General features: G+C 41.8%; 1 protein-coding gene and 1 long non-coding RNA gene across 2 annotated transcripts; one reads left to right on the top strand and one right to left on the bottom strand.

The window, feature by feature from the left end:
- Positions 1 to 115: 115 nt before the first annotated feature.
- LOC140519417 (uncharacterized) lies at positions 116 to 10926 on the top strand. Its single transcript, XR_011972203.1, has 2 exons — positions 116 to 310; positions 10641 to 10926. It is a non-coding gene; the product is annotated as an uncharacterized lncRNA (long non-coding RNA).
- Positions 10927 to 14038: 3112 nt separating this feature from the next.
- ZSWIM3 (zinc finger SWIM-type containing 3) lies at positions 14039 to 25593 on the bottom strand. The gene is made up of 2 exons (XM_072632348.1): positions 25140 to 25593; positions 14039 to 16555 (listed from the first exon to the last, which is right to left on the bottom strand). The coding sequence occupies exons 1-2, from the start codon at positions 25292 to 25294 to the stop codon at positions 14554 to 14556; spliced, it is 2157 nt and encodes a 718-aa protein (XP_072488449.1). The 5' UTR covers positions 25295 to 25593; the 3' UTR covers positions 14039 to 14553.
- Between the last annotated feature and the right edge of the window lie 95 nt (positions 25594 to 25688).

Here is a 25688-nt window from a genome sequence, read left to right as displayed (position 1 = left end):
TCGGGCGGACCGGAAGGAGGAGCGCGTTACTATGGAAACCCCCGGCCGCAGCTCTGCGGAGGGATTGTAAAAAATTAAAAGTGTTTTGTCCCCGAGATCCGTCCTGCTCCTCTCCGAGTCCCTGAACGAGGGCGGCGGGGGACGCGGGGGGGACGCGGGGCGGGCGATGTGGGACTCGGGGCGGGCTCCAGCCGGGGCTCCGCCTCTGCGCAGGAGCTGGAATGAACGGGACAACTCCCCCACGCGTGACGTGGGCCCCACGACGGGCGGGTTACGAAAGCAGCTTCAGGCCAGCAGTGCGGGGCCAAAGGTAAACTAAACCTCCCTAAACTCTTGTACCAGTGAGGACTGCAACAGCTCCACGAAGTAGACATGTTAAAAAATAACATCACTGATGCAAATAAAAATGTGTAAGGAATAAATCAGTTATTTTTGAAGTTAAATGATAAAATGTAAACTAATAATGACATGACTAATACCAAATAAATTAATAACACAAAATAAACGCAATCTCAAAAGGGAGAACGCTCTCAAGGGGAGAGTGGAAAATGTCCCCTGCCAGAGGCAATACCTGAACTCTGCTTTGAAGAAGGTTCCAGGTGTAAACCAAGAGGAAGCGAAATTCAGAATGGGGCGTCAGGTGGTACAAAGGCCAGGAGGCAGGAGAGGGAATGTTGCACCCTGGGAACAGTTAGCAGACACATATCAGTGCCATGTAAAGTGAGTGAAGGGGAAGGAGGAATACGAAGTTAAGACTGGAAGGGTGGGCTGGAGCCAGATTGTGGAAGGCCTTAGAGGCAGCTAAGTCTAATGGATAGAGGGCTGGACTTGGCATTAGGAAGACCTGGGTTCAAAACCTATCTCAGAGAGCTGGGTGGCCTTAACCAAGATGCTAAACTACTCTGAGTCTCAGTTCTTTATCTGTAAGAGGAGAATACCAGATTAGATGGCCAGCTCTAAATCCTATGATCCTAAATTCCAGGCTGAGGATTTTGTATTTTATCTTTGAGGCAATTAGGAACCATTCGTTTTTGAGTAAGGGAGGGACATGGTTTTAGATCTGTTTTAGGAGTGTTGAACGCATTGGAGACAGACTGTCGTCAGTCAACAAGCATCTATTATTTGTTGACTCGCTGAAGGCAGGGAAGCCAATTAGAAAGCTATCACAATAGTCCAGAGGAGAGGTGAAAAGGGCCTGAACTAGGGCAGAGGCTGTGTGAGAGAAGGGGAAGTTTGGGGGGGCGGGGTGGAGAAACAAAAATGAGAAAGTCTGGGGAGGAGATGGGTTTGGGAGAAAAACCTGGGCTCCCTTTTTAGATACTTTTATTTTCAGATTCTTACAGGATGACCAGATGGAGATATCAATACGCTACAAGATAAATTCAGGAGAGATTAAGGATAGTTGAATAGATAGGGATTCATTTGTGTAAAAGTACCTGAATCCATGAGAAGAGATGTGATTACCAAGCAAGAAAGTGTGTGTATATATATGTGTATATGTATATATAATGCACACATACACACATATATATATATATGTGGAGTTGTTCTTGTTCAGTCGTTTCACTCATGTCCAACTCTTCATGACCTCATTTGCGGTTTTCTCAGCAAAGATACTGGAGTGGTTTACCATTTCCTTCTCCGGCTCATTTTACTAATGAGGAAACTGAGACAAACAGGGTTAAGTGACTTGCACAGGGTCGCACAACTAGAGAGAGAGGGGAGTCGAGGCAAAAAAATAAGAATTTAAATGCCAGGCACTATGCTAAGTGCCAGAGATCCAAAGAAAGGTCAAAAACAAAAACACAGAAACTTCTCTGCTCTCAAGGAGCTCACAATCTAATGGGAAAGACAAATGCAAACTATATACAAATAAGATGCACTGGAGATAATCTTGGAAGGAAGGCACTAAGATTAGGAAAGACTATTTGCAGAAGGTGGGGCTTTAGCTGAGATGTGAAGGAACCCAGGAAAACCAAAATGAAGAGATGAAGAGGGCTCCAAGAATGTGGGAAAGCCAGTGAAAATGGTCAGAGTCAGGAGGTGTGAGGAGCAACAAGGCCAGTGTCACCTGATCATAGAGTATGTGGAAGGGACTAAGTTGGTTGTTGTCCTTCGTTCTTGAAGAGGACCAAAATGACATCACCCTGATACAGTGAAGTTTCAGTGTGTCCGACTGTGGCTGATCAGACCAGTACGAGCTCAGAATGCTCTACCACAGGTTGGGCACAGATAGATCATGTGAATATTTGGGGTTGATACTACAAATTTGCACATCCTACATTTACTTTGTGCTGTCTCTATAGCTTTGCTCATAGAGCACAGCACCCTTTCTGATGTGGGCACCATGCTGAGCGGTCCTGTGCCAGTGTCTCCCATGTTGCACAGTCAAATCCAAAGTTCTTGAGAGAGATCTTGAGTGTGTCTTGTATTGTTTCTTCTGACCACCATGTGATCACCCGCCCCGTGTAAGTTCTCCATAAAATAGTCTTTTTGGCAAGTGTACATTTTGCATTCAAACACCATGGCCAGCCTATTGGAGTTGCGCTTTCTGAAGCATAGTTTGAATACTTGGCAGTTCTTCTCAAGCAAGGACTTCAGTGTCTGGTACCTTATCCTGCCAGGTGATCCTCAGAATCTTCCTAAGACAATACAAATGGAAGCGATTCAGTTTCCTGGCATGGCGCTGGTAGACTGTCCATGTTTCACAGGGATACAACAATGAGGTCAGCACAACGGCTCTGTACACCTTCATTTTGGTAGTCAGTCTAATACCTCCTCTCCCAAACTTTTCTTTGGAGCCTCCCAGCACTGAGCTAGCTCTAGCAATGCGTGCATCAACCTCATTGTCAATGTGTACATCCCTGGAAAGTACACTACTAAGGTAAGTGAACTTATCTACAGCATTCAAAACTTTTCCATTTGTTGTAACCGATGGTTCCACATATAGATAGTGTGGTGGTGGCTGATGGAGCACCTATGTTTTCTTGGTGTTATTAGTCCAAAATTAGCATGGGCAGCAAAGAATTGATCCATACTTTGTTGCATTCCAGCTTCAGAGGCTGCAGCATGCACAGCGGCCACACCCCAGTAAATCGCTTCAGCAGATGGACCAAACCAGATTGAGGGTAACCAAGGGGTCTCAAACCCATTGGTGAGTTAGAGGGATGTCTACCCCAACCATGTGAGGACTAAGGTGTAAGAAAATGGAAAAGGTAGGAAGGAGCCAGGTTGTAAAGTGCTTTGAAAACCAAAAAGGGTTTTTTTGTTTATTTGTTTTTTCATCCCAGAGATAATAAGGATCCACTGGAGTGGGGAAGAGCCTTAAGGCAGGGAGACCAACCAGCAGGCTATTACAATAGTCCAGACCTGAGATGAGGAGGATGCTTTAGGGTGGTGGCAGTGTCAGAGGGGATAAGGGGGCAGATACAAGAGATGTTGTAAAGGTAGAAATCAGAGGACTTTACAACTGGTTTGATATGGGGCTGGGCAAAGGCGAAGAGTCAAGGAGGACAACCAGGCTGAGAGCCTGGGAGGTGACTAGGGTGTGAGATACATGCTAGAGCCAACTCTCACATGCTGAAGAGAGCTGATTGTTAAATTCTCCATGTGAACATTTACCCTCAAAAGGAACAGTTAGGAAGAGGGGAAAGTTTAGAGAATAAAGATAAATTCAGTCTTTTGCATGTTGAGTTTAAGATATCTACTAGATATCTGGTTTTAGATGTTTTAGTCTTGGTAATGCAAGACTAGAAATCAGAAGAAAGATTAGGATTGTACTGATAGTCATCTGAATACAGACTGAAATTGAATCCATGAGAGTCTATGAAATCAGCAATCTTTGAAATAGTATAGAGCTAGAAGAGAAAAAGACCCAGGCCAGAGCCTTAGAGAATACCCAGTATATTAGTGGTATATATAATATACCCAGTATATTATGGTCTAGAATAGATGAAGATGTAGCAAAGGAGGCTGAGAAGGAGCAGTCAGGTGGGAGGAAAACCAGGAGACAGTCATATCAGGAAAACATAGACAATTATCCAAGAGAAGAGGGCAAACAATGGGGTTAAAGACTGCAGAAAAGATAAGAAAGATGGAGACTGAGAAAGGACCATTAGATTTGGCAATGAAGAGATCACTGGTAGCTTGGGAGAGAGAAATTTCAGTTAAGTGATGAGGTTGAGAGCCTGATTATAGAGTTAAGAAGAGAGTGAGAGAAGCACAGCTACCTAAGATAGAATTTAGCCCACAGAAAAAGGATATAGGACATATCTCTGCTATAACTAGGAGAATGGAGGGATCAAGTGAAGGTTTCTGAGGATATGGGAAATATATTATGGCTGGAGGCAGTAGGGAAATAGCCAGCAGACAGGGAGAGATTGAGTGAAGATACTTAAAGGAACAAAGACCTCTGTTGGAGAATGGGATCATGGGTACATGTAGAGGGGGTGGCCTTGGCAAGAAGAGCCATCTATTCATGTGAGACAGAGGTGACGGAAGAGGGAGTGGCAGAAGGTATCTGAGTGAGAAGAGATGAGAAAGAGAAAAAGGGGAGCTCTAAGCAAGTGACCTCTTTTTTTTTTTTCTGTGAAATATGAGGCAAGGTTTTCAGCTAAGAGGAAGTTCTGAGAAGGGATTGAAATTTTTGGAAAAACCATCGCAGTGAATAGTGAATAGATTAGGGATGTATAAAAGGAATGTTTTGCTGCAGTCAGGGTGTAGTAGAAATCACACAACATAAATTTGTAGTAGGTTCAGTCAGCACAGTTTCATAATTTTCTCTGGCTTCATTCAGCAGCGTCTGAGTAGGAATAAAGGCAGTGAATGGTGAGAGTAATCTGAGAGAAGTGATTATGAGTAGCCAGTTACTAATGTGGGGGAAATTATGATTTTCATATTAACTGATATGATATAGGCAATGAATATACTAATAATTTAGATTTCTCAGGAGACTGGCTTGGTTGGGAGTCAGAGATTTACACTGCAGCTTGAAATGATCAACTAAACCCTTGACAACATTCTCACAATCACTGCATTTTTGTGCTTGTATGTGTACCTTATGTGAATTGAATCAGAGATGGTAGAACCTGTTCTCTTCACAAAAGTCTGGTTCTGTGCCCTGGGGGTGGTCAAGAACCCCAAAATTTGAAACAATCAAAGAATTGCTGTATTATGGACTCCTGGGCTTGTGGGAAACCAATTAGGCCCTCAGATACTATTATATCCACCTTCCACTGTTCTCCACCAAAAATTTATATATATAAACTGTGCTTTTACTCCATCTTAGGGAGCATTTCTCACTCTGAAACTGACTAATTAAACTGCTATTTGATTACTGGCAGGCCTGCTTTGTTCTTTTTCAAGAATTTCCTTAGATACTGGCTCAGCAAAATCTTCTTAACAGGAGATATCCAGGGTTTTTTTTTTCCTCCCTTTCTATTTCCTCATTCAAATGCACAGTTCTTGTGAAGGACAGGGCTGACAAAGAAACATTCTCCTCAGTCTTGGTCAGGACTTTACCCAATTGGGAGAACTTAGTTCTGATTAAAGGATGAAGAGAATGTAATCAACTACATTAAATGGTCTGGGTGGAGGTAGATCCCTTTGTCTAGATTGCTACATGCAGTGTGGTCTGAGTGGAAATGAGACTCTTGTTCAAGAGTGATTTGATTGGAGTCACATTCCCCCAGTCACTCATTAGACTAAGCCCACCTCTCATTATAATATTAATTATCTCATTAATTGTTAACCAATCAGAGTTGATTTCTGTCTTTTGACAGAAAAACTCTTCTAAGAGTATGTAAAACACTGGATGTTCTCCAGGAGGGTCTCTTTGGTTTCTAAGAGAGCCACTGATCTCAATTTATTGATTACTTGCTAACTATAATTAATAAATTAGTTATTAATTACCCAGAAACTATGTCTCTTGGAGTTTTCATTTGTTCCAAATTCAAAACTGTGGCTAGGCAGGATAAGACTGGCAATATAATGGAGCAAAAGACTCAAAAAAAGGGGAAAGTTTGGGGTTGAATTGGTTCATCAAGGGGTGAAAATGGGGAAGGGAGATGAATTTAGCCAGTGGAGGGCGATGGTGTGGCAAAGAACTGAGGGGTAGAAGGATTGGGATTAGAGGTTTCAGGGAGGACAAAAAATGAGGCTTGGGGTTGCAAAACAAAGGTAGAGATGAAATGACAATGGATTGTAATCAGATAAGGGAATTTCAGAATTCATGATCATAGAAACAGAATGTGTGGATGGCAGCAAGATCATGGGCATAAGGGTCCTAGAGGGTGGGAACAAACATTTATTAAGTACCTGAATAGAGCAGTAATCCTGGAGTCAGGGAGACTTGAAATCAAATCTGGTCTTAGACATTCACTAGCTGTATGACTCTAGGCAAGTGACTTTACCCTGTTTGCTTCAGTTTCTTCATCTGTAAAAATGTATTAGAAAAGGAAATGGCAAATCACTCCAGTACCCTTGTCAAGAAAACCCCAAATGGGGTCACAAAGAGTTAGATACGAGCGAAACAACTGAACAATAACTACGTACCTGGCATTGCTACAAGTGCTTTATCAAATTAACTCATTTGTTCTTCACAACCCTGGGAAACAGGTGCTATTATTATCCCCATTTTACTCTTGAGGAAACTGAGGCAGAGGTTAAGTGACTTGCCCAAGATCATACAGATAGTGTCCAAGGCTGTATTTGAACATGAGCCTTCTTGATTCTAGGCCTAGCACCCTATCCACTTTACCACCTGGTTGACTTACCTTTGTGTATAGCTGAAGTAGGGTAGAAGAACAGATGATGGGAAATGAGTAAGTTGGGAACTGGGAGATTAGGGTTTTTTAAGGGAATATTGATTTATATATGTTAAAGTCCCCTACTAGGAAGACAGGATTTGGGGGGTGATGGGGAGACAAGGACTGAGTTAGGGACTGAATTAAGTGAAGAAGAATGTCCTGGTCAGTCGACAATAGTCCCTAGAATATTGAGTGGGTGATAAATATTGACTGAATGAACCTCCAAGAAAGAGAGATGACTGAGTGATAGTAGTGGAGGGAGAGTCTAGAAGTGGCAGTGGAGAGCAAGTATCCAACTCCCAGCCCTGGACAAGCAAATTCGGGTTATGAGTGAAAGTGGAGCCAGTGCTGGAAAAAGTAGTCAGAGAAGCTGAGTCATCAGCAGGGGGAACCAAGTCTTGATAAATGCAAAAAGACTGAGGGATCAAGAAGGGAAAAAGTTTAAAATGAGAGCTAGTTTATGTCTTATGGAGCAGGTATTCCAGAGCACATTGGAAGGATTCCAAGATATGTTGGGAGGGGAAGAAAGGATTGGATTGAAGGGGATGGGGATAAGGGAAACGAGGAGGATGGCAGCTGGGAGTGGTTATGAATCACTGGCATGATGGGGGGAGGGCATGTTAATCATTCAGGATTGAGTTCAAATAAGTTATTATCCATAGAGATTTTGCCTTGGAGTGGAATTGTCCCAGGACAATAGCTCTGTGTATCTAGAAAGGCTAGAGAGTTTCCAAGTCAGGGCAGAACAACTGCCTTAGAGTTCTAGGAGGCTAAAGATGGCAAAAAAAAGGTTGCTTAGGGAAAGTAGGAAGCTCCCTCCTCAGACTGCCACAGGTAAGGCAACTGACAAGGAGAAGATGAAAATCTAGTGAAAGAAACTGAGATAGTCAGGAAGAACCGAGAGAAAGCAGGGCAGCAGAAACCAAGGGAGAAGTGGTGGTCTAATGTGCCAAAAGCTGCAAAGAGGCTAAGAAAGATAAGTGATGAGTTAAAGCCAGAGGAAGTATTAAGAGATAATAAGGCTTTAGCCTCCCTACCTGTAAAATGAGGGGTCTTGATAAGACTATTTTCTAAGGGTTCCTTCATGCTCTAACACTCCATTTCCTCTATATGAAATGCCTTTGAGTTCTTAGCATTCTATAGTTAAAATTCTTTCCATCTCTTTAACAACATGTGCTAAAGTTATTTTGTGTTTAATGTTCTATTTTAAGATTCCTTCTTGCTCTAATATTCCATTTTCTAATTGGGACACTAATGCATGTTGGTGGAGTTGTAAATTGATCCAGCCATTCAGGAGAGCAATTTGGAACTATGCCCAAAGGGGTTAAAAACTGTGCCTACCCTTTTATGTAGCAATACCACAACTAGGTCAGTATTCCTAAGAAATTAAAAAAAAAGAAAAGAAAAAGGACCCACATGTACAAAAATATTTGTAACAGCTCTTTTTGTGGTGGCAAAGAACTGGAAATTGAGAGGATGCTCATCAGTTGGGGAAGGGCTAAACAAGTTGTGGTATATGAATGTAATAGAATACTATTGGCTGATTTCAGAAAAACCTGGAAAGACATGTATGAACTGATGCTGAATGAAGTAAGTAGAACCAGAACACTGTACACAGTAATGGCAACATTGCGCAATGATCAACTTTGATAGACTTAGCTCTTCTTGACAATGCAGTGATCTACAACAGTTCCAAAAGACTCATGATGGAAAAGGCTATTCACATCCAGAGAAAGAACTATGGAGTCTGAATGCAGATCAAAGCAGACTATTTTCATTTTTTGGGGGGGGGGACAGTTATTTTGTTCTATTTCTTCTTTCCCAACATGACTAATGTGGAAATATGTTTTATTTGAGTGTCCATGTATAACCTGCATCAGATTGCTTGCTGTCTTGAGGAGGGGAGAGGGAGGAGGGGAAGATGGAAGGGGAAGGAAAAAGGAGAAAAATATGGAACTCTAAATCTTTCCCAAAATATGAATGTTGAAAATTGTCTTTATACAATTAAATATATTTTTAAAAGAAAAATCTAATTTCCTTTGTTCTAACATTCTTTTTTTAAAGATTATTTCTATTTCTAACATTCTACAGTTAAGCTGTAATAGTCTGTGTTCTAAGATTCTTGTCATTTCTAATGTTCTATGTTATAAGGTCCCTAATAGTTCCTAACATTATTTATTCTTTAACATTCTCTGGGCTAAGGACTCCCTAGGGTCTTAACATTCCTTGTTCCCCCTTTATTATTTTGTGCTCTCCATACTAGGTCCTCTTCCAGATCCAGTATTGTGTTCTGTGTTCCAAGATTTCATTTCAGCTTCAACAATTCAATGATTCTATGAAATTCCTCATCTATCACATTGGCATCCCATTATCCCTCCTATAATGCGAAGATTCTCTGCCCTTTCTCACCAGCCTCTCTTCTAGGTGACTAGCTCTTCCAAGGATCATTTCCTACGCCAACCTTTCTAGGCTGCATAAGTGACCCTCACACTTCCCATCTTTGCCATGAACAGAAACTCCCTAAAAGGATTCCAAGATCATGAGGATGGAACTTAGGGGATCCTTAGAGTCAACAGAAGAGGGAGAGTCAGGGTAGAAATCATTTTTACTGAGGACAATGCAGATTACCCTAGTGGTATCCCTTTCCTGGTTCACCTCCATGTCCATGTTCTTCCTGAATATAAGTAAATACCTGATGGACAGTCTCTAATTTCATCTCGGCTACTTGATCTTTGCCACTTTCCACTACTATCTGGTGACTGTACTCCTTTGCAAGATTCTCAGCGGGAGCCAATACTGTGGACTTCCTCTCCGTGTAGATGCACATCAAGTTTTCCTGAAGCATCTTGCTTTATGGTCTCCTTTGTCATGATCACCTTCAACAACTTTTGTCTTAAGTATGTTGGGGTAGCTTTCTGCAACACAGGTCGTTAGCTACCCACTGCTTTCAATGTCTTGCTTTCTTACCTACTGTTCAAGCCCATCACCTCCTCCTATACCCTGCATGTCAGTGGTATCATCATTAACTTCTGATTCAATGTGGAAGAGACTTGAAGGAAGATGAAAATGTGGGATGAATAAGGTTTTTTGACACCTGAAGTGAGAGATATGAGGGCAAGAACCTCTATTTTCCCAGTAAAGAAGGCAAGGTCCTTTGCTGAGGGAAGGATAGGTCATTAATTGGAAAAGCCAAAGATTTCTCATCTGAATTGGTCAAAGGAAGAATACATATGCACGCAGAATTGGATACAGAATTACATTTCACTCAACAGGGAAATAGGCAGGAAAGGGGAGAAGGAAAATTAAGAGGAGGGATTATTTCTAAGCAAAACAAACGCTCAAGTTGTACAAAAATATTTATAGCTTTTTTGAGGTGGCAAATGGGAATCTGAGGGAGGATAAATAGGGGAAATGGTTGAACAAGTTATGGCATATAAATATCATGGAATACTGCTGTGCTGTAAGAAATTATCAAGAGGATAGTTTTTGAGAAATCTGGGAAAGTGTTATATGAACTGATGGAGAATGAAGTGAACAGAAGCAGGACAGTTTATATAATGACAACAATAAGGTAAAGACAAACAATTCTCTAAGAATTGAGAACTCTGATCAGTGTGATCACCAACCACAATTCCAGAATAATGACTCTACCTACCTCCAGATAGAGGTAAAGGGCTCAGAAAGTGGAGACACTTTTTTTTTTTTTGGATATGGTTAATGCAGACATTTGTTTTGCTTGATTTTATATATATAACTAAGTTTTTGTTTCACTCTGTCATTCTGTGAGTTCTGCAGCTCCAGAATTTGTTTAAGGCCATTTTTTTTTTTTTACAGATATTTGGCTGAGCTTGGGGGCAGCACTCTAGAAAGTCCATGCCGTTACTCTGCGATCTTGGTTCGACAAAGTCAAGACAGAAGCATGAACCTTCTCTACCTAGTCTAAAACCCTGAAGAGGGGTGAGAGAGTTGGAGGGCAGGAAAGAACCCTTCAGGGGGCAGGAGAGGGCATCATGGTGGAAATATGTTATCTTTGGGGGTAGAATCTTTGGGTCAGCAGTTGGAGTGTCTATGGTATGTCACCCAGGGAATTGTGATTGAGTGTCACAATAAATGAATCTTAAAGTTAGACAACAGCTTCAAGAAGTCAATTATTCCTCTAATCATAGTGCCCATTTATGATTTATAAAATGCTTTCCTCATAACTGCCTCATGAGGAAGCTTGTACAAGTATTATCCCCATTTTAGAGATGTGTAAACAGAATCAGAGAGACAATGAGTTATTTACCAGTGGCAAAAATAGGACTGAAACTCAGGTCTTCTCACAATTATTCTTTATTTTTACTACACCATGCTGCCTGAAAAGGAGAATCCATCCGTTTGTAAACACTAGTCAAAGACTGCTAGGGAGAAAGAGGAGGAGATGGAGAATGGGACCTCCCTCCTGATATCCTTTTTCATGGGAGATGTACTATCAACTTACTCCCATGAAAAAGTAATCTATCTCTGTCCTGAGTCCACATGCTATATTTTGGGGCAGCTAGGTGGTGCAGTAGATAGAGCACCCGTGTAGGAGTCAGGAGGACCCGAGTTCAAATCTTACTTCAGACACTTGACACTCACTAGCTGTGTGACCTTGGGCAAGTCACTTAACCCCAACTGCCTCATCCTGGGTCATCTCCAGTCACCCTGATGAATATCTGGTCACTGGATTCAGATGGCTTTGGAGAAGTAAGGCTGGTGACCTGCACAGTCCTCCCTCGCTCAAAACAAAGTCAAGTACAAGTCATGTCATTATTTCTGTGATGGCATGGTTGTCTTCGGCAACGAAGGACGAACACACTATGAACTATGAAATGCCCCCAGAAATCCCTGGAAAACACCAAAATCAAAAAAAAGGACTGCATGTAATAGCAGCCCTGATCTCAGCGTTTGCCCTTGGAAGCGCTCTGTCCCTGACTTAGGGAAAACACAGTCTTGCTCCTCAGCCCTTGGTTCTCTTTTGGCCTGGAAGACATCTTTCCTCTTATTTCTCAATTGGGAGAAAAAAAAATACATACATGTATATATATGCATGTTTATGTGTGTGTGTATATAAGCCCAATATTAGCAGTTACATGAATTTCTCCAGCTAAGACAGTGCTTATGTAGAAAATAAGAGAATGGTGGAAGAGAGTGATGGAGTGACGGGTTTTAGGTTTGGCCAAGTGTGACTAACATTTTCTGATTTCTTTTACTTTCTCAATCTCTTCTTCCATCACCCCACCCCACCATCTCTTAAAATTACTTAGTACATTTACTTCTATACCTGTATTCACAGACAAGTGGGAAAGGGACTAAAGGGCAGTTGATAACATATGGTCAACTATAAAGTTAAGGGTTTTAAAGGGAGTGACTCACATGAGGCTGTGAAAATGGTGAAGCCTAATTTAGGGAAGATGAGGCACCAGGTGAGATAGGATAGATTCTAGTCAAGCAGAGGAACTTCAGAATTCCAGATGATAGAGGGGGACAATTATGGGTGATGGTGAGGTCAGAGGTATGATGATCCCTGTGTTAAACTGAGTTCAAGAAAAGACTAGGAAGGCTATAAACTTGGCATTAGAGGGAATATTAACATATATATTTAATTTTAAAAATACAAAAGCAGAGTTTGCAATGAAAAGGAAGACTATAAAAGCCAGCACCTGAACTTGAGAAAGAAGGGAAAATGACTTCTAGGTCAGCAGATGGTTGCAGCAAGGAGCTGGGTGATAAGCACAGAGGACTGGCTGCTGGGCGATGGTGGCAAAGGAATGGTCTGGAAGTGGCAGTGAGGAATGAAGTAAATGCCTTCTACTACCAGTCTTGTGTTTCCAGTGGATGAGAGAAGCACCTGCTACAGAAGGTGACCAAGGACGAGATCCAGGCTCCTGAAAGCCCAAAGTGAAGAGGAAAGTGAAGTCCATTAACAATGGCAAGATTTCCAGAGGGAGAAATAAGAGGGCAGAAGATGCTATGGAGGGCAAGGATAAATAGTGATGGTAATGTGGGGAAAGAGAAGAGGGGAAGAACATATTTGCTTAAACAGGTATTAACTCTGAAATATATAATACTCCAAGAGGAAATGGGAACTGAGAATTTTGGCTGGAATCTGCTAGGTTGGTGGTGGTACAACCCCACTTGTAGGGTCATTTATGACAAAGTATGAAGTAGGTTCCTAGGCCTTACTGATTAACAGAATGCCAGGATCTCGGAATTCTGAGAGCCTCATGCTGAAGAAGAACAAAGTGGGTATCCAGGCCATGAGGGTTAAGTTGAACTCAGAGGCAAAAGCTGTTCTAGACCCTCTTCCAAAGATGGCTGAGAATTAGGCACTTCAAAGAGACCTCTATACATGGTAGGTACATTCTGTCTTATAAAGTAATGCCTCCCAAGAAATTAAGATCTTCAGAAATGGCCTGAATCTATCACCTCTGTATCTTGTGATACGAATTAATACTTTATGAGCCACTTTCTCTCCCTAGACCTCAGTCATGTAATTCACATTTCTGTAGAAACTAGGTTTTCAAGAACTACCTCTCACCAAGCCAGTGAGGTTTGTCAGAGAGTTGTGATTTCTTGGTGTGAGAACTTTCTCCCCATCTGTATATTAAAAAGTTACCTGAAGCTCGAGCTCTGAGTTCTGAGTTATCTGAGAAGTGAGGTGAATTGTCCACGCTTGGAGAACTATTGTCAGAGGCTGCTCTTATCCTGGATTTGATCCCAAGTCTTCCTGGATCCAAATCCAGCATGATTCAACTCCACCATCTCCCTAAGTATTATTATTCCATTGTAATAGTTAAGGAAACTGAGGCTCAGAGAGGTTAATGAATTTTTCCATATTCACTCAACTATTAAGTGTCAAAGTTAAGAAAAGGACCCAGGTCTTTTCTACTCCACCAAATGAATCTTCAAGTTAGACACTGATTTCAGTCTATACAATTCTTTCTGCTCTAAGATCCAATGATATTCTAATTCATATGAAAAGGAGCGGCATACCTTTTGCATCAACATGTCAAGTGCCATAGTGTGAGTGACTTGTTATTTGTAATTCAGTTCTGGTCAGTTCTAATGGATAACAGCTGTTGACTAGGAGGTAGATTCTTTTAAATTCAAATTAAAGTTAAGTTGAATACTAATTTAATAATAACAAGGCTCCTCCTTGTTTCTCTCCAAGAGACGCAGTTCTATACATAAAGCAAATGAACAGGTTATTTTAAAAAAAAACAACCAAACAACTTTTATTAATATTGCAAAGAAAACAAGTAACAATCTCTGTGTATAGCAGCAACATCAAGAAACTACCTTTTCTCCCTTCTTTCCTGAACAGCTCCCTTGCTATATCCTGACTAGATCTATTCTGAAGAAAGGAAGTCTCAGCCTCAGAGTGGGTAGGAGCTCTCCCATGCCAGAGACCTCTGACATGAACACAATGTGTTTGAACACATTCAGCCTTTGGGACAAGAAGGATGCCAAGAAAAGGAATAGGGCATTTAGGCCCTTTCCTAACCTGACGGCCAACCCAATTGTACTAGTCACAGGTATAAGGGCACAGATACACGAGTGGTACTGACCAGCTGAGGACACAAGTACAGTCTCATCCCTCAATTCACCATTAGCCCTGCCTGGGATGAGATGGGGACGAACAAAACAAAAGAAGGAAGGGTCTTGGGGGTGTGCTAGTCCCACTCCTGTTCTGCCTTCTAAGTCTTTGGCTTTATTAGGTGCCTCAGTCTAGGAGTACTGTGGTCCCAGATCGAGGGAGCCTCTCCATTTCCTCCTGCTTTACCCAGAGAAAAGGGAGATGCCCTACATCGCTGTAGTCTCCCAATTGTTCATCAATCTCTGTCAGCTCACAAGGCTCAGCCCATATGTCCACAATCTTCCCCAGCGTGCAGCAGCGTTCCTCCAACTCTGCCCCTTCACTCTGCATCAGCAGATTGGCCAATTCCCTACTGAGGTTCTGGATCACATCCCCTCTACCCTCTTCCCAAGCCTGGTTGATGTTCAAGTCTTTGATAGGGTCCTGAAGCTCCCCCTGGGGTCCAAGGAGGTGCTGGTACCGCCTCTGCCACCGCCTACACACCATGGCCTCCCCCACAGGCTTCTGGTTGGTGTGGAGCATAGCAAGGATGTGGCGGCATGGTAAGTGATAGCGTTGCTGGAAGGAGCAGCTGCAAGTGCACCCATCCTTGCTAACCTGGTGGGAATTCTCCAGCAACTGGACCTCTGCTGTACAGCTAGTCACTTCTACCAGCTGGGTAGAATTCTGCACAATCTCCCACTCATGATGGCAGAGTTGGTAGGCAAGCTCAGAGCCATTCTTGTGCAAGGCCTCTAGCATGTCACTCCAAAAGGCCTGTTGCATTTGTGGCTTTTGCTGTGGCTGCTGCTGAGGATACAGGGGAGTGGCTTCATTACGAAGCCTGGATGTCTTAGACAGGTTCGATACATAACTATCTGTGGCTTCCTTAGGTCTCAAAGGAATATAACCCTTTGGCTTAGCTCTCCCCCCACTAGGGAGAGGTTGGGGTCGGTTCTTCGGTCGTTTAGTGTTGAAAAAGTCAACATAATCTACAAAACGCAAAATGCAGCCCACCAGGGATTGCTGTTCCCTGAAGAGACTAGATACTTTACTGGTAACCAGGTCAAGACTGTCCATGTAGGTACTACAGGCATGAAGACCCTTCCTGGCATGCATATACCAAAGCAGCTCACAAGAGAACCAGTGGACCTGCAGGTAGCTATAGAGGTCCTTGTCTAGGAGGATCTCTGCCATCCTAGAGAGTTTCTGTAGGCCAGGGCCTGAGGCAACAAATACTGCTTCCCGTAAAACCTCCTTCATCAGGTGCTTGAAGGACTGACTGGCCCGGCTCCTCTGCAGCCTTTTCTCAAGGAAGCGGGCCGTGTGGTAGATGGAGAGAAGCACACGAGCTAATGGGAACAGCTCCTGCACCACATCTCGGTGCTGGAAGCATGGTTCCACAAAGATGACCCTGACCTTGGACCAGTCAGAATTGAAATCAGTAAAGACACTCAGCATCTTGGCGACAGAGGAAGACGTGTCTTCCCTGAGCACCGCAAAGTGTACCACCCGTCCTTCCCGCTCCTTGCTTTCTACCAGGAAGGCATAAAGCACGTGGCCACATGCATTTTCAACCCGGTGTAGCAAGAGGTTCTCCGGGAAGCGAACAAAAAAGTCCTGCATCTTGCTGCTCTGGAAGCTGAATCTGTCAAGGTGTTGGTTGCTGCCCACACTGAGAGATGCCACGGATCCCATGTCTGCCTTAAGGAAATTCTTCATCACTTCTGCCACGTGAGCCAGGTCCAAAGAGGTGAGGCCCTGTTGTCTCAGCTCAGGAAGCACAGGACCCTCACGGGGGAAAGAGGAGGACTCAACTAAGGATTTCTTTGCCATCCCGGTGTCCTTAGAGATGTTCTTCCCATGCTGGGATTCCATCCTCCATAGTTTTGACTTCAATTTGCCAGAGGGGTCTGCCTGGAAGTTCTTACATGATTCTGAGGCAATTTGTCCAGGAGAGGAATCAGCTTGTGGGACAGTAACAGCTCTGCTTTTAATGTGGATGTGCTGGGTGTTCAGTTCACTGATAAACAGTCTGTCTAATTCCTCAACATACTTCAGGACTATGTATGCTGGGCACATGCTGGGCTCCACATTCTGCTTTCTGTATGATTGGGCTCGGGTACAAACAAATTTCACCTGCATATACCTGAGGAAAAAAGAGGAGAACAATAAAGATGATGTAATGCTAGGTTAGATTTCCTTAAGTCTAAAGACCCAGTATGCAACATCCTAGGGAATCCCAGGAGTACAGTCTAAAAACTGAAGAAGCCCCATCAAGCAACATGAAAGAAAGAGAGAGGGCAAAGCTCAGGTGTAGGCTTGGTGCCACTGCAAGAAGGTATAAACAAATGGTTGAATTCACAGTTATGGTACAGAAGGCTAAGAGCTAGACTTTGGAGATCTAAGCTTCCCCACTACCCCACCCCTCCCAATAAAACAACTCAGGAACAGAGAAGTAAAGTCCAATGCTCTTCCCATTAGCAGGACCCAGTGTGTTATCATGGAAAGAATTCTAGAAACTTTGAGCAGGAAAGACTTCAGAGGTCACTGAGGTCACCTCCTATCCAAATCTGAATGATCTTTTACATCATCACTTTCAGATAGTTAAATAGTTCATAGACCTCTAGTAGAAAGGAGCTCACTTCCTCCCGAGGCAGACGATTCTATTTTGGGACAACTCTAATTGAAAGGGTGGTTTTCTTTTCTAAGAAGCTAAAATCTCCCTCCTTTTAACTCCTGCCCATTGATTCTGGTTCTGTCTTCTAAAACTTGGCCAAGTACTTGAATTTCTGATTTATTTCCCTTGCAACCCTTCCAAAGAGGCCAAACCAGTTTGAAGTCACAGCTCTGATAACAATTAGCTCTGTGACTGTGGAGAAGTCACTTTACCATTTAGACCTGAAGCTTTTTCATCTGTAAATTTCAGTGGATCTTATTTCTTTTGATAGTACAGATCCCAGCCTATCCATGCCTTATGCTATACATTGTGCAGAATATAGCAATTCTTAGCCTCCTACTTTGTATGGGATCCTTTTATTCACTCTCTTCTAATCTGCAGCTACTGAAGGATTCAAAGCAGGGAAGCATCGAATCAAGAAACATGCATCAGGTAGGGCACTATGATCAATGCAATTCATTATTTGCCTATTTCTCTCATTCTTTTCCCTCTGGAGTCACCACTTTCTCTCTCCAGATATGGAAGAGGTTTTTATAATAAACAATAGCTACCGAGAGTCCCAATCTTCATTCTAGAAACCCCCTTTCCCACCTATATTACCTATTTAGTTATTTAAGTACCATGCCCCTAGAAAATAAATGCCTTTGCCACAACAGTCTCTCCATTTTTGTGAATTAAGGGCACTTGTTATAACTTAATCATACATTGCCTTGTGATATCTTGCATTATTGTTTCATTCTTTGACTTTTCATGTATTTTTCTTCATAAAGAGGACTAAATCCAAATTCCATAGCTTGGTATTCAAGGTCTTCTATTACATAGGAACCTCTACATTTTCCACCTTTTCTTACTATATCCCTTAAGTTACATTGTCCTCACTAACCTGCAATATAGTCAATCCTCAACTTTCCCAGGGGTAATGTTGCTGGCAAATGGTGCAAAACTAAAACAACTTGAACCTCTGGGAAAAAGGGGATTAGGCTCTGGTGACCACCAAAAACTGTCATCTTCCCTTTTATAATTAAAAAAACCCAACAGTAATCTCTCACTAGAGATTGCTGAAAATTCACTTTTCTACATACAATTCTTTGTAACAAAACATCAATTTGGATAATATGTACTCTTCCTAACATAGTAACCTATAAGATGCAATACACAAAGTAAAACTGGTAATATGCAAAACATTTTTCTTGCTAGTAGTTCCCCAGAATTGTGATGTTTTATGCTTAATATCTCATTCAAAACAAAACAAATCACTGATTTCAGACAATATTCTCTTTCTATAACACATGAAATCTACAGTACCATAAATACTTTCTTCCTTTTTGTGGATGTAACGAATCACTGATTCATTAACACCAAACTCAGGACTGACATTGGCCGTAGACATTCTGGCAAGGAGTTTATCTAACACCTTTATTTCCTCACTAAGCGTCATCACTGATTTTGCACACTTGAGGTTAGTTGCCCAAAGGACTTGTACTACTTTTGGGGGGCATAACTGAAATACAAAACTTGAGTTTTCAGGGAAAACAATTAAAATATACAACGAATTTAAGGAACCATCTTTACAGGGAACCATCTTTACAGAGATAGGGTGAATGAGACCAGCGAAGTGCCTAATATAATACCAGCCGCTGCACAAACTTTCATCCATCATGTCTCTCACTAGCCTGCAATGTACTGCGTTGCTAACACAAAAGTGAGAATGAAGTTACGAATAAAATCACACAGATGCTCTCTACTTGTCACCCTTTACGATATCTAGCCCTTTCCCACCTTCGTGCCCTTGGCTGTTCTGTTTTCTGTGACTAAGGCACTCTCTTCCCAACTCTGTTGAAATGTTACCCATCTTTCAAGTTGTAGTTCCAACACTTACTCTCCTAGGAAGCTTTTCTTGAACAGTTCAGTTAAGAAATCTTTTTACTTTTTACACAGCACTTTCTCCCTGTCTAATGCTTATTATAGACCATACTTTACTATAATTACTTACTGCATATTTATTTTATTGTACTGTGTTATTATCCTTCCTGTTAGACTAAACATACCCTGAACACACAAACTATATCTTAATCATCCTCTGTAGCAGCTAACAAAGGGGTACATTACAGGCATTCAATAAATGCTGGCTGAATTAATATTCTCTTTCTTTTCAAAGGTTTCAAGAAGCAGTTTTCACAGGCATTGATGACTTTCATTTATCATTTACTAATCACTGTGCAACCATATATCTGAACTCAGGCTTTAGAAATTAAAATATATTTCTTTTGTACTTTCCTTTAGAAAAGCAAAAAAAAAACCAAACCAAACAGACAAACCCAAGAAATTCCACCCCAACCTATTCTCCCCTCTCACAATCTAATGGGGGAGACAATATACAAAAGATACAGGGTAAATGTGATGTAATCTCAGAGAGAAGACACTAGCATTGAGGGGGATGAGGCCTCTTGTAGAAGGTGGGATTTGAGCTAAGTTTTGAAAGAAAACAAGGAAGCCAAGAGGTGGAGACAAGGAAGGACATACCAGAAATGGAAGACAGCTATGGGGAAAGTACAGGATTAGAATGAGAATTGTTGTATTTGGCCCTAGGTGGCAGAACTAGAAACAATAAGGATCAACTGCAGAGAGACAGAGTTCAACAATTTAGTTGGATGCACAAAGCTCATCCATCAGTGTATTTATGAATACACATATGCACACAGAGAAGCAATATATAAAGGATATATCATTTAACTTGGAATCAAGTCAGAAAGATCTGGGTTCAAATCTTCTCTCAGCCATTTACCAGGTATGTGGCCTGGGTAAGGCATTTAATATCTTGGTCTCTCAGTTTATTCACCTGTAAAATGAAGAGGTTGGGTTTGAAGAAAGGCCTTTAACATCCCTGACAGCTCTAAATCTATGATCCTATATCTTGGACAGACATCACAAATGGACCTTAAGTTGGGCCCAGAATTGAAAATAGAAGAGTAGGTTATTTACTTTGGGGAAACTGGAAAGTTCTTCTAATGACCCCTGGAACAAAAGCCTATCTTTTTTATTCCAATATTCTTCTAGTACTGTTGTATGGGCTTCCAGTCACTGAACTCTGCCATCTCTGAAGAATGCAAATGAGGATCACCCAGAAGGCAACAGAAAGGTTCCTGGTAAGGTTGGGTAAGCAGCAATATATCATGGACATGGAATTAAAAGGAGAAGCAAAGTCAAGAATGTCATAAAAGCAATATAAGATTGAAAAAGAAAATAGAATAGTCACATAGTAATGACAAAGAATAACCAATGGTAACCGTGTGATATCAAGAGAAGGTAAGAAAGATCCCCACCATGTTAGATGGACCCCTGTAGTGAACTCCTGAGAGAGTCACAGATCCACTTGAATTTATTGTCAAAGAGTAGGATGCAGTGCCTTAGCAAGCAGTTAATTCCTTCCTCACTTGAAGCCTTCAGGTGGAGGTCAGGGATGGGGTAGAAAGGATTCCTGTTTGGGTACAGGTTAAACAAGAAGAACCGAGGTCCCCTGCAACTCTGAATTAAAGACTAATTGGTGGGTGGAACTGACCACATACTCCCTCCTTGGGAGTATATTACCACATAAATTCTTAGCTGCTTACAATGAAAGTCAAGGTATTTTACCCTCCCATTTGTAGACACTCAGCAGGGCAGGGCTTGAGCCTACCTGGTCTTGCTACTCTGTAAACAAAACTAAGAAAAACAGGATGTGCCTGGGTTGGCATCACTAGGGTGGAGGAAGCAAGAGCTGAAAGATGCCTGCATCTCCTATTGATACAGTTATGGACAGCTACACAGTAGATCAGGCTATAAAAAAGCCTACATGGTTTTGGTAAAGCCAGGAAGCAATGCTCAAAATTATTGATCAAGCTTGCCTCAAGAAGGCTCCTTCTAAGATCTCTTTTTGTCAAGGACACTGCTATTCTCCTTGACTTAGACTAAAAACCTTGGAATTGTTTGCCACTAATAAATCATGTGACTCTGTTAGACAAGAGAGATACTACCTGGTAATTTTTTAAAAAACATATAATAAGTGCTAAGTCTCTTCCCCTCTTTAGGCTTCATTTCTCCTTAAACTGATGGAGCTGGAATAGATGATCATTAAAGTGCCTTCTAGCTCTAGCATTCTATGTATGATGTTTCTAACCAGCTCTAATATTCTACAACATTCAATTCCCCTTCCTCCTTCCATCTCCTATAGTCAAGTCTGTCATCACATTCTAAAGATTCTTCCTATAACTCCCCTCCCCCCATCTTCCCCCTTTCCATTCCCAATGCACAGTGTGATATAATGGGGGGAAAAAATGGTCAGGCACTGGTCTTGAATCTCAACTCTGTTCCTTATTAGCTTAGAAAAATGGAGTGAGTGTTGGAGAGGGAGGGGGTATTCCTGCAATCCTAAATACTATAGTTCTAACCTAGAACCTTTTTAATCTCATGGTTAATTTACAATAGAGGCCCCATAACCAGTCTGCCATTCTTTTATCACTCCCTGGATTCTTAGGTGACACTACTAATTCATGTTATTTCTTTTCAGTATTCCTATATTAATATCATTGTTTCAATTGGATTGAGTTTCCCTAAGCTTATGGACAATGTTTTAAGATAAGAGTGCAAAGAACACTGGACTCAATTCTGGAAGGCTGGGTCCAAGTCTTGGCTCTTTAACTTACTAGTTTATAACCTTGAGCAAGTCAATTGCTTCCTCTGAGCCTCAGGTTCCTCAAAAATAAAAGTGAGGAAAGGGGCTCGACTGAGTAGAACAGAGCTCCCCAACCTGTGGGGGACCACAGAATAATTGACTGAAAGGCCTGGGAACCCAAGTGTCTCCAAGCACCATTACTCAGATACGTATGTAGTTCCAACAAAATACGTAGGGCAAACAGTAAGCCTCATGTTTAGAAATTTATGTCATTGAGTCTTCATTTATGGCCAAAAGGAAAAAAATATTTCTTTAAAATCAACCTTTGCACGAAAGTACCCAAGTGACTTCTGGCTGTATGTTCTTTCTGATTGATCAAGCGGTATAGTATCTGATATTTTTGAAGTTGTTTGTATAAGTGGATTTTCTGCATTTGTTGCACTGATATCTAAATAATGAAACAAGCTGAATGTGCAACTTGATCTAAGATTTGAATTTTCATCACTTCAATCAAGCTGCCAGTCTCAGAAAGTTGCAAAACAGCAACAGTAGTCTCAATAGAAAACTCCACTAAATGAATGTAACCAGTAAGCCAACACCACCTTCAGGAATAGGATTATTTTGTATATGTATTTCTAGCTTTCAAATGTACAGAGAGATTTGTGAAGAATAAAACCCAAATTATTTTTAAAGTACTAAGGAGTTTTCTTTTCTTTTTATCAATGGATAATAATGGTAGTAAAAATAGGGGTCTACAACATTAACAAAAGGAGTCTACCTACTTGACAAAGCCAAGAACCCTTGGACTAGAAGTTCTCCCATTAAACTACTTGCCACAATTATGAGTGCAGTCTACTTCCTTGCATTAATCAACAATTTTTCTTCTTGCTGATTCACCTTGTATGTTTCTTCCTATTTTTCCCTAACATACGACTAGTATGATTTAAAGAATACTGAAGTAGAACACAGAAGGCATGGATTTTCTTTGTGGCTTCAACACTCATTTGGGCAAGTCATTGGGCTTTTCTCAGCCTTTTCTTTTGCCTAGTTAAATGGGGATAATAATCTCTGCCCTACATATAACATTTTTTAAGAGGCTGAATGAAATCATGTATGAAGAAATGGTTTACAAACAGTAATATGCTCCCATCATTGTAAGGAAGTATAATGAGTCATATTTCTACACTACTTTACAAGGTAATTTCCTCACAATAGCCTGATGATATCATTAGTAGAAGTGTTATTCTACCTTACAGATGACAAAACAGCCATGACAGTGTGCAATTCATTTGGCCCTTAGGACAGACACTGTATAGATTATTTCATTCATATTGTGCTAAATCACAGTGCAGAGTGCCTAGTAGATACTTAGTAAAGAATTCACTGGATCATAGATTCAGACCTAGAAAGGATCTTACTGGTCACTTGCTCTAGCAACCTCATTTTACAGAGAAGAAAAGTGAGATCTTTTGATGTGATATGGTTGATCTGAGGATACCAAAATTGATATGTAAGTGAGATACAGTACTTTATCATGCTAAGAGACTGGGATGTGAAGTCAGGAGGCCTCAGTTCAAGTCCCAATTGGGACACCGACTTATGTTTGAGCCAAGTTTTTCCCTTTCTTTGGGTCTCAGTTTCCTCATCTCTTAAGTGGAGAAAAAATATTTGGTTGATTTTATTATAAGAGAATTGCATTAGGATAGTGACTGTTAAATTCCAAGTCAACTGGATAATTATTAAGCAAATTTATAGCCAAATCACAGTAGGGGACAGCTATCGAGGTGTATTATGTGTGCAAATAAGGGAAGGTCTTCATGACGAGTGGGACCTGAAGTGGGTCTTGAATAAATATAATTTCAACAGTCAAAGATACAAAAAGAGTACATTCTAGGCCACAGGTTCCCAAAGTGGGTGCTACTGTCTCCTAGAGGGCAGGGGGCAATAGCAGCCTGGAGTGTAATTAGGAGCAGTGAACAGAAATAAAGGGTCAATGACTGGAGCTTAAGGAAAAAGAAAATTTTGAAAAACCATTCATACATGTTTCATCTGTTGTATAACAGAGTTAAAGTGGTAGTGATTAAATTATTTTCTAAATAAATACACAAAATGCAAGTTATAATTGATCAGTGGTGAAGTCTGCCAACAGGTCTTAACAAGAAAGTGCTGGCAGGTGAGCTTCTTGGGAATTGGCAGGAAGTCCAGCATGCACTGACAACAATATGTGTGTAAAATGACTTGTTTATATACAATACCATACATGATGCAATATTGCATCAACAAAATTTCAGTGTAAGAAAACCCCTAATAAAATTTACAATAATTTATTAAATTTAAGATGCATCATTTAAAAATATATATATAAAATGTGTTTTTGAAATGATGCAAATTTTTTTTAAAAGGTTAAAGAAAGATTTCTAGCAGGGTGCTGGGTAGTTTTTCTTTTTTTTGAAAAGGGGGCGGCAGGTCAAATAAGTTTGGGAACCTCTATTCTAGGCACAAGGGCATGAGTTGCTTGAACTGGGAGTAGGCAGGATGAGATAATAACAGCTAGCATTTATATAGTACCTACTATTTCCCTGGCACTGTGGTCAGCATTTTACAAATACTCTCATTGGAGCCTCACAACAACTCTATGAAGTAGGTGCTATTATTATCCCCATTTTACAGTAGAGAAAACTGAGAGAGAAGTTAAATGACTTCTCCAAAGTCACACAGCTAGAGAGTCTGAGGACAGTTGAACTCACCACCTACAGAAAAGCTAGTGACCTACTCTGGCTAATAAAAATAATTCACATATATATAGATACACACACACGGTATTTCACCTCAACAACCTTGAGATAGGTGACAGTCTTATCCTCATTTTACAGATGGGAACACGGAGGCTCAGAGAGGTTCACTGCCTTGTTCAAGGCAATTAGTACCTGGAGCAGAATAGAAGCTCAGGTCTTCCTGATTACAAGTCCAGTAGTCTATCCACCCTATCACGCTGTCTCTGTCTACTCTAGGATACCTGGGAGGGAGTAGAACGAACTAAAATAGTACACAGTTCATTGGAGTGAGGTTCCGTATATCATTTGGTAGGTCAGAGGGAGCCACAGCAGGTGATAGAACAAGGGAGTTACGCCGTGCGGTGCAAGGGAGAGAACAATAGGTCTGCGGTCGGAAAGCCCAGCCCTCCATCTCAACAGCCGTAGGACCGTGGTCACTTTCACCTCTCGGCCCTTCCACAAACTGAGCGTGGCCTACCGGAAGTCCAAGCATCACGCCCTCGATCCCGCGACACCTAGGTGTGTGGCACCATGGCCGGCACGGGAGGGGTGCTGCGGCCCGCTGCCCTTCCCTGGCATCCCCACCCTCTGCACCCGGGCCCGGGGGAGGCAGGGCAGGCACTCTTACGTGACGTCCTCACGGATGGAGGTGCCATGGTTGAGGTTATGGAAGCGGACGGAGATGCAGTCCTTCAGCCGGAAGGTGTATTTGTTCTCCCTCTTGTAGGCATTGAAGCACTCCCTGAAGTCCTCAAAGGTCTGGAAGTGGCTGCCCAGTTCCATAGCTACCCTCCACCCCGGATGAGCAAATGGGCCCCTGGGGAGGGGGCAATACCAGAGGGGTCAGAGGTCACTGGAGGGGTCAGAGGTCACACAGAGGCAATGGAGAGGGTAGAGGGACCCATGTATGGCACCCTATGGGTACTTGTGGCCCAGAACTTGACTTTAAGGCGGTGCCCCTCAAACCTCCCTCAAGCCAGGATTCAAATGAGTCTTACAAGAGATATGAAAACTGGCTCTTGGAGTGGAATAGAAGAGGGAGAAGACGACCCTCCGTGCTTATTATCCAGACCCTAAGCACCGCCCCCTCGTGGGGAGACCGAATCATAAGCTAGATCCTCAAACGGGCTTCTCCCTGAACCAGTTGCAAAAAGAGGCATGAGCAACATGACTGGAG

Source organism: Notamacropus eugenii, chromosome 1 (genome assembly GCF_028372415.1).
Source record: "Notamacropus eugenii isolate mMacEug1 chromosome 1, mMacEug1.pri_v2, whole genome shotgun sequence".
Taxonomy (NCBI): domain Eukaryota; kingdom Metazoa; phylum Chordata; class Mammalia; order Diprotodontia; family Macropodidae; genus Notamacropus; species Notamacropus eugenii.
This window is presented reverse-complemented; position numbering and strand designations above follow the sequence as displayed.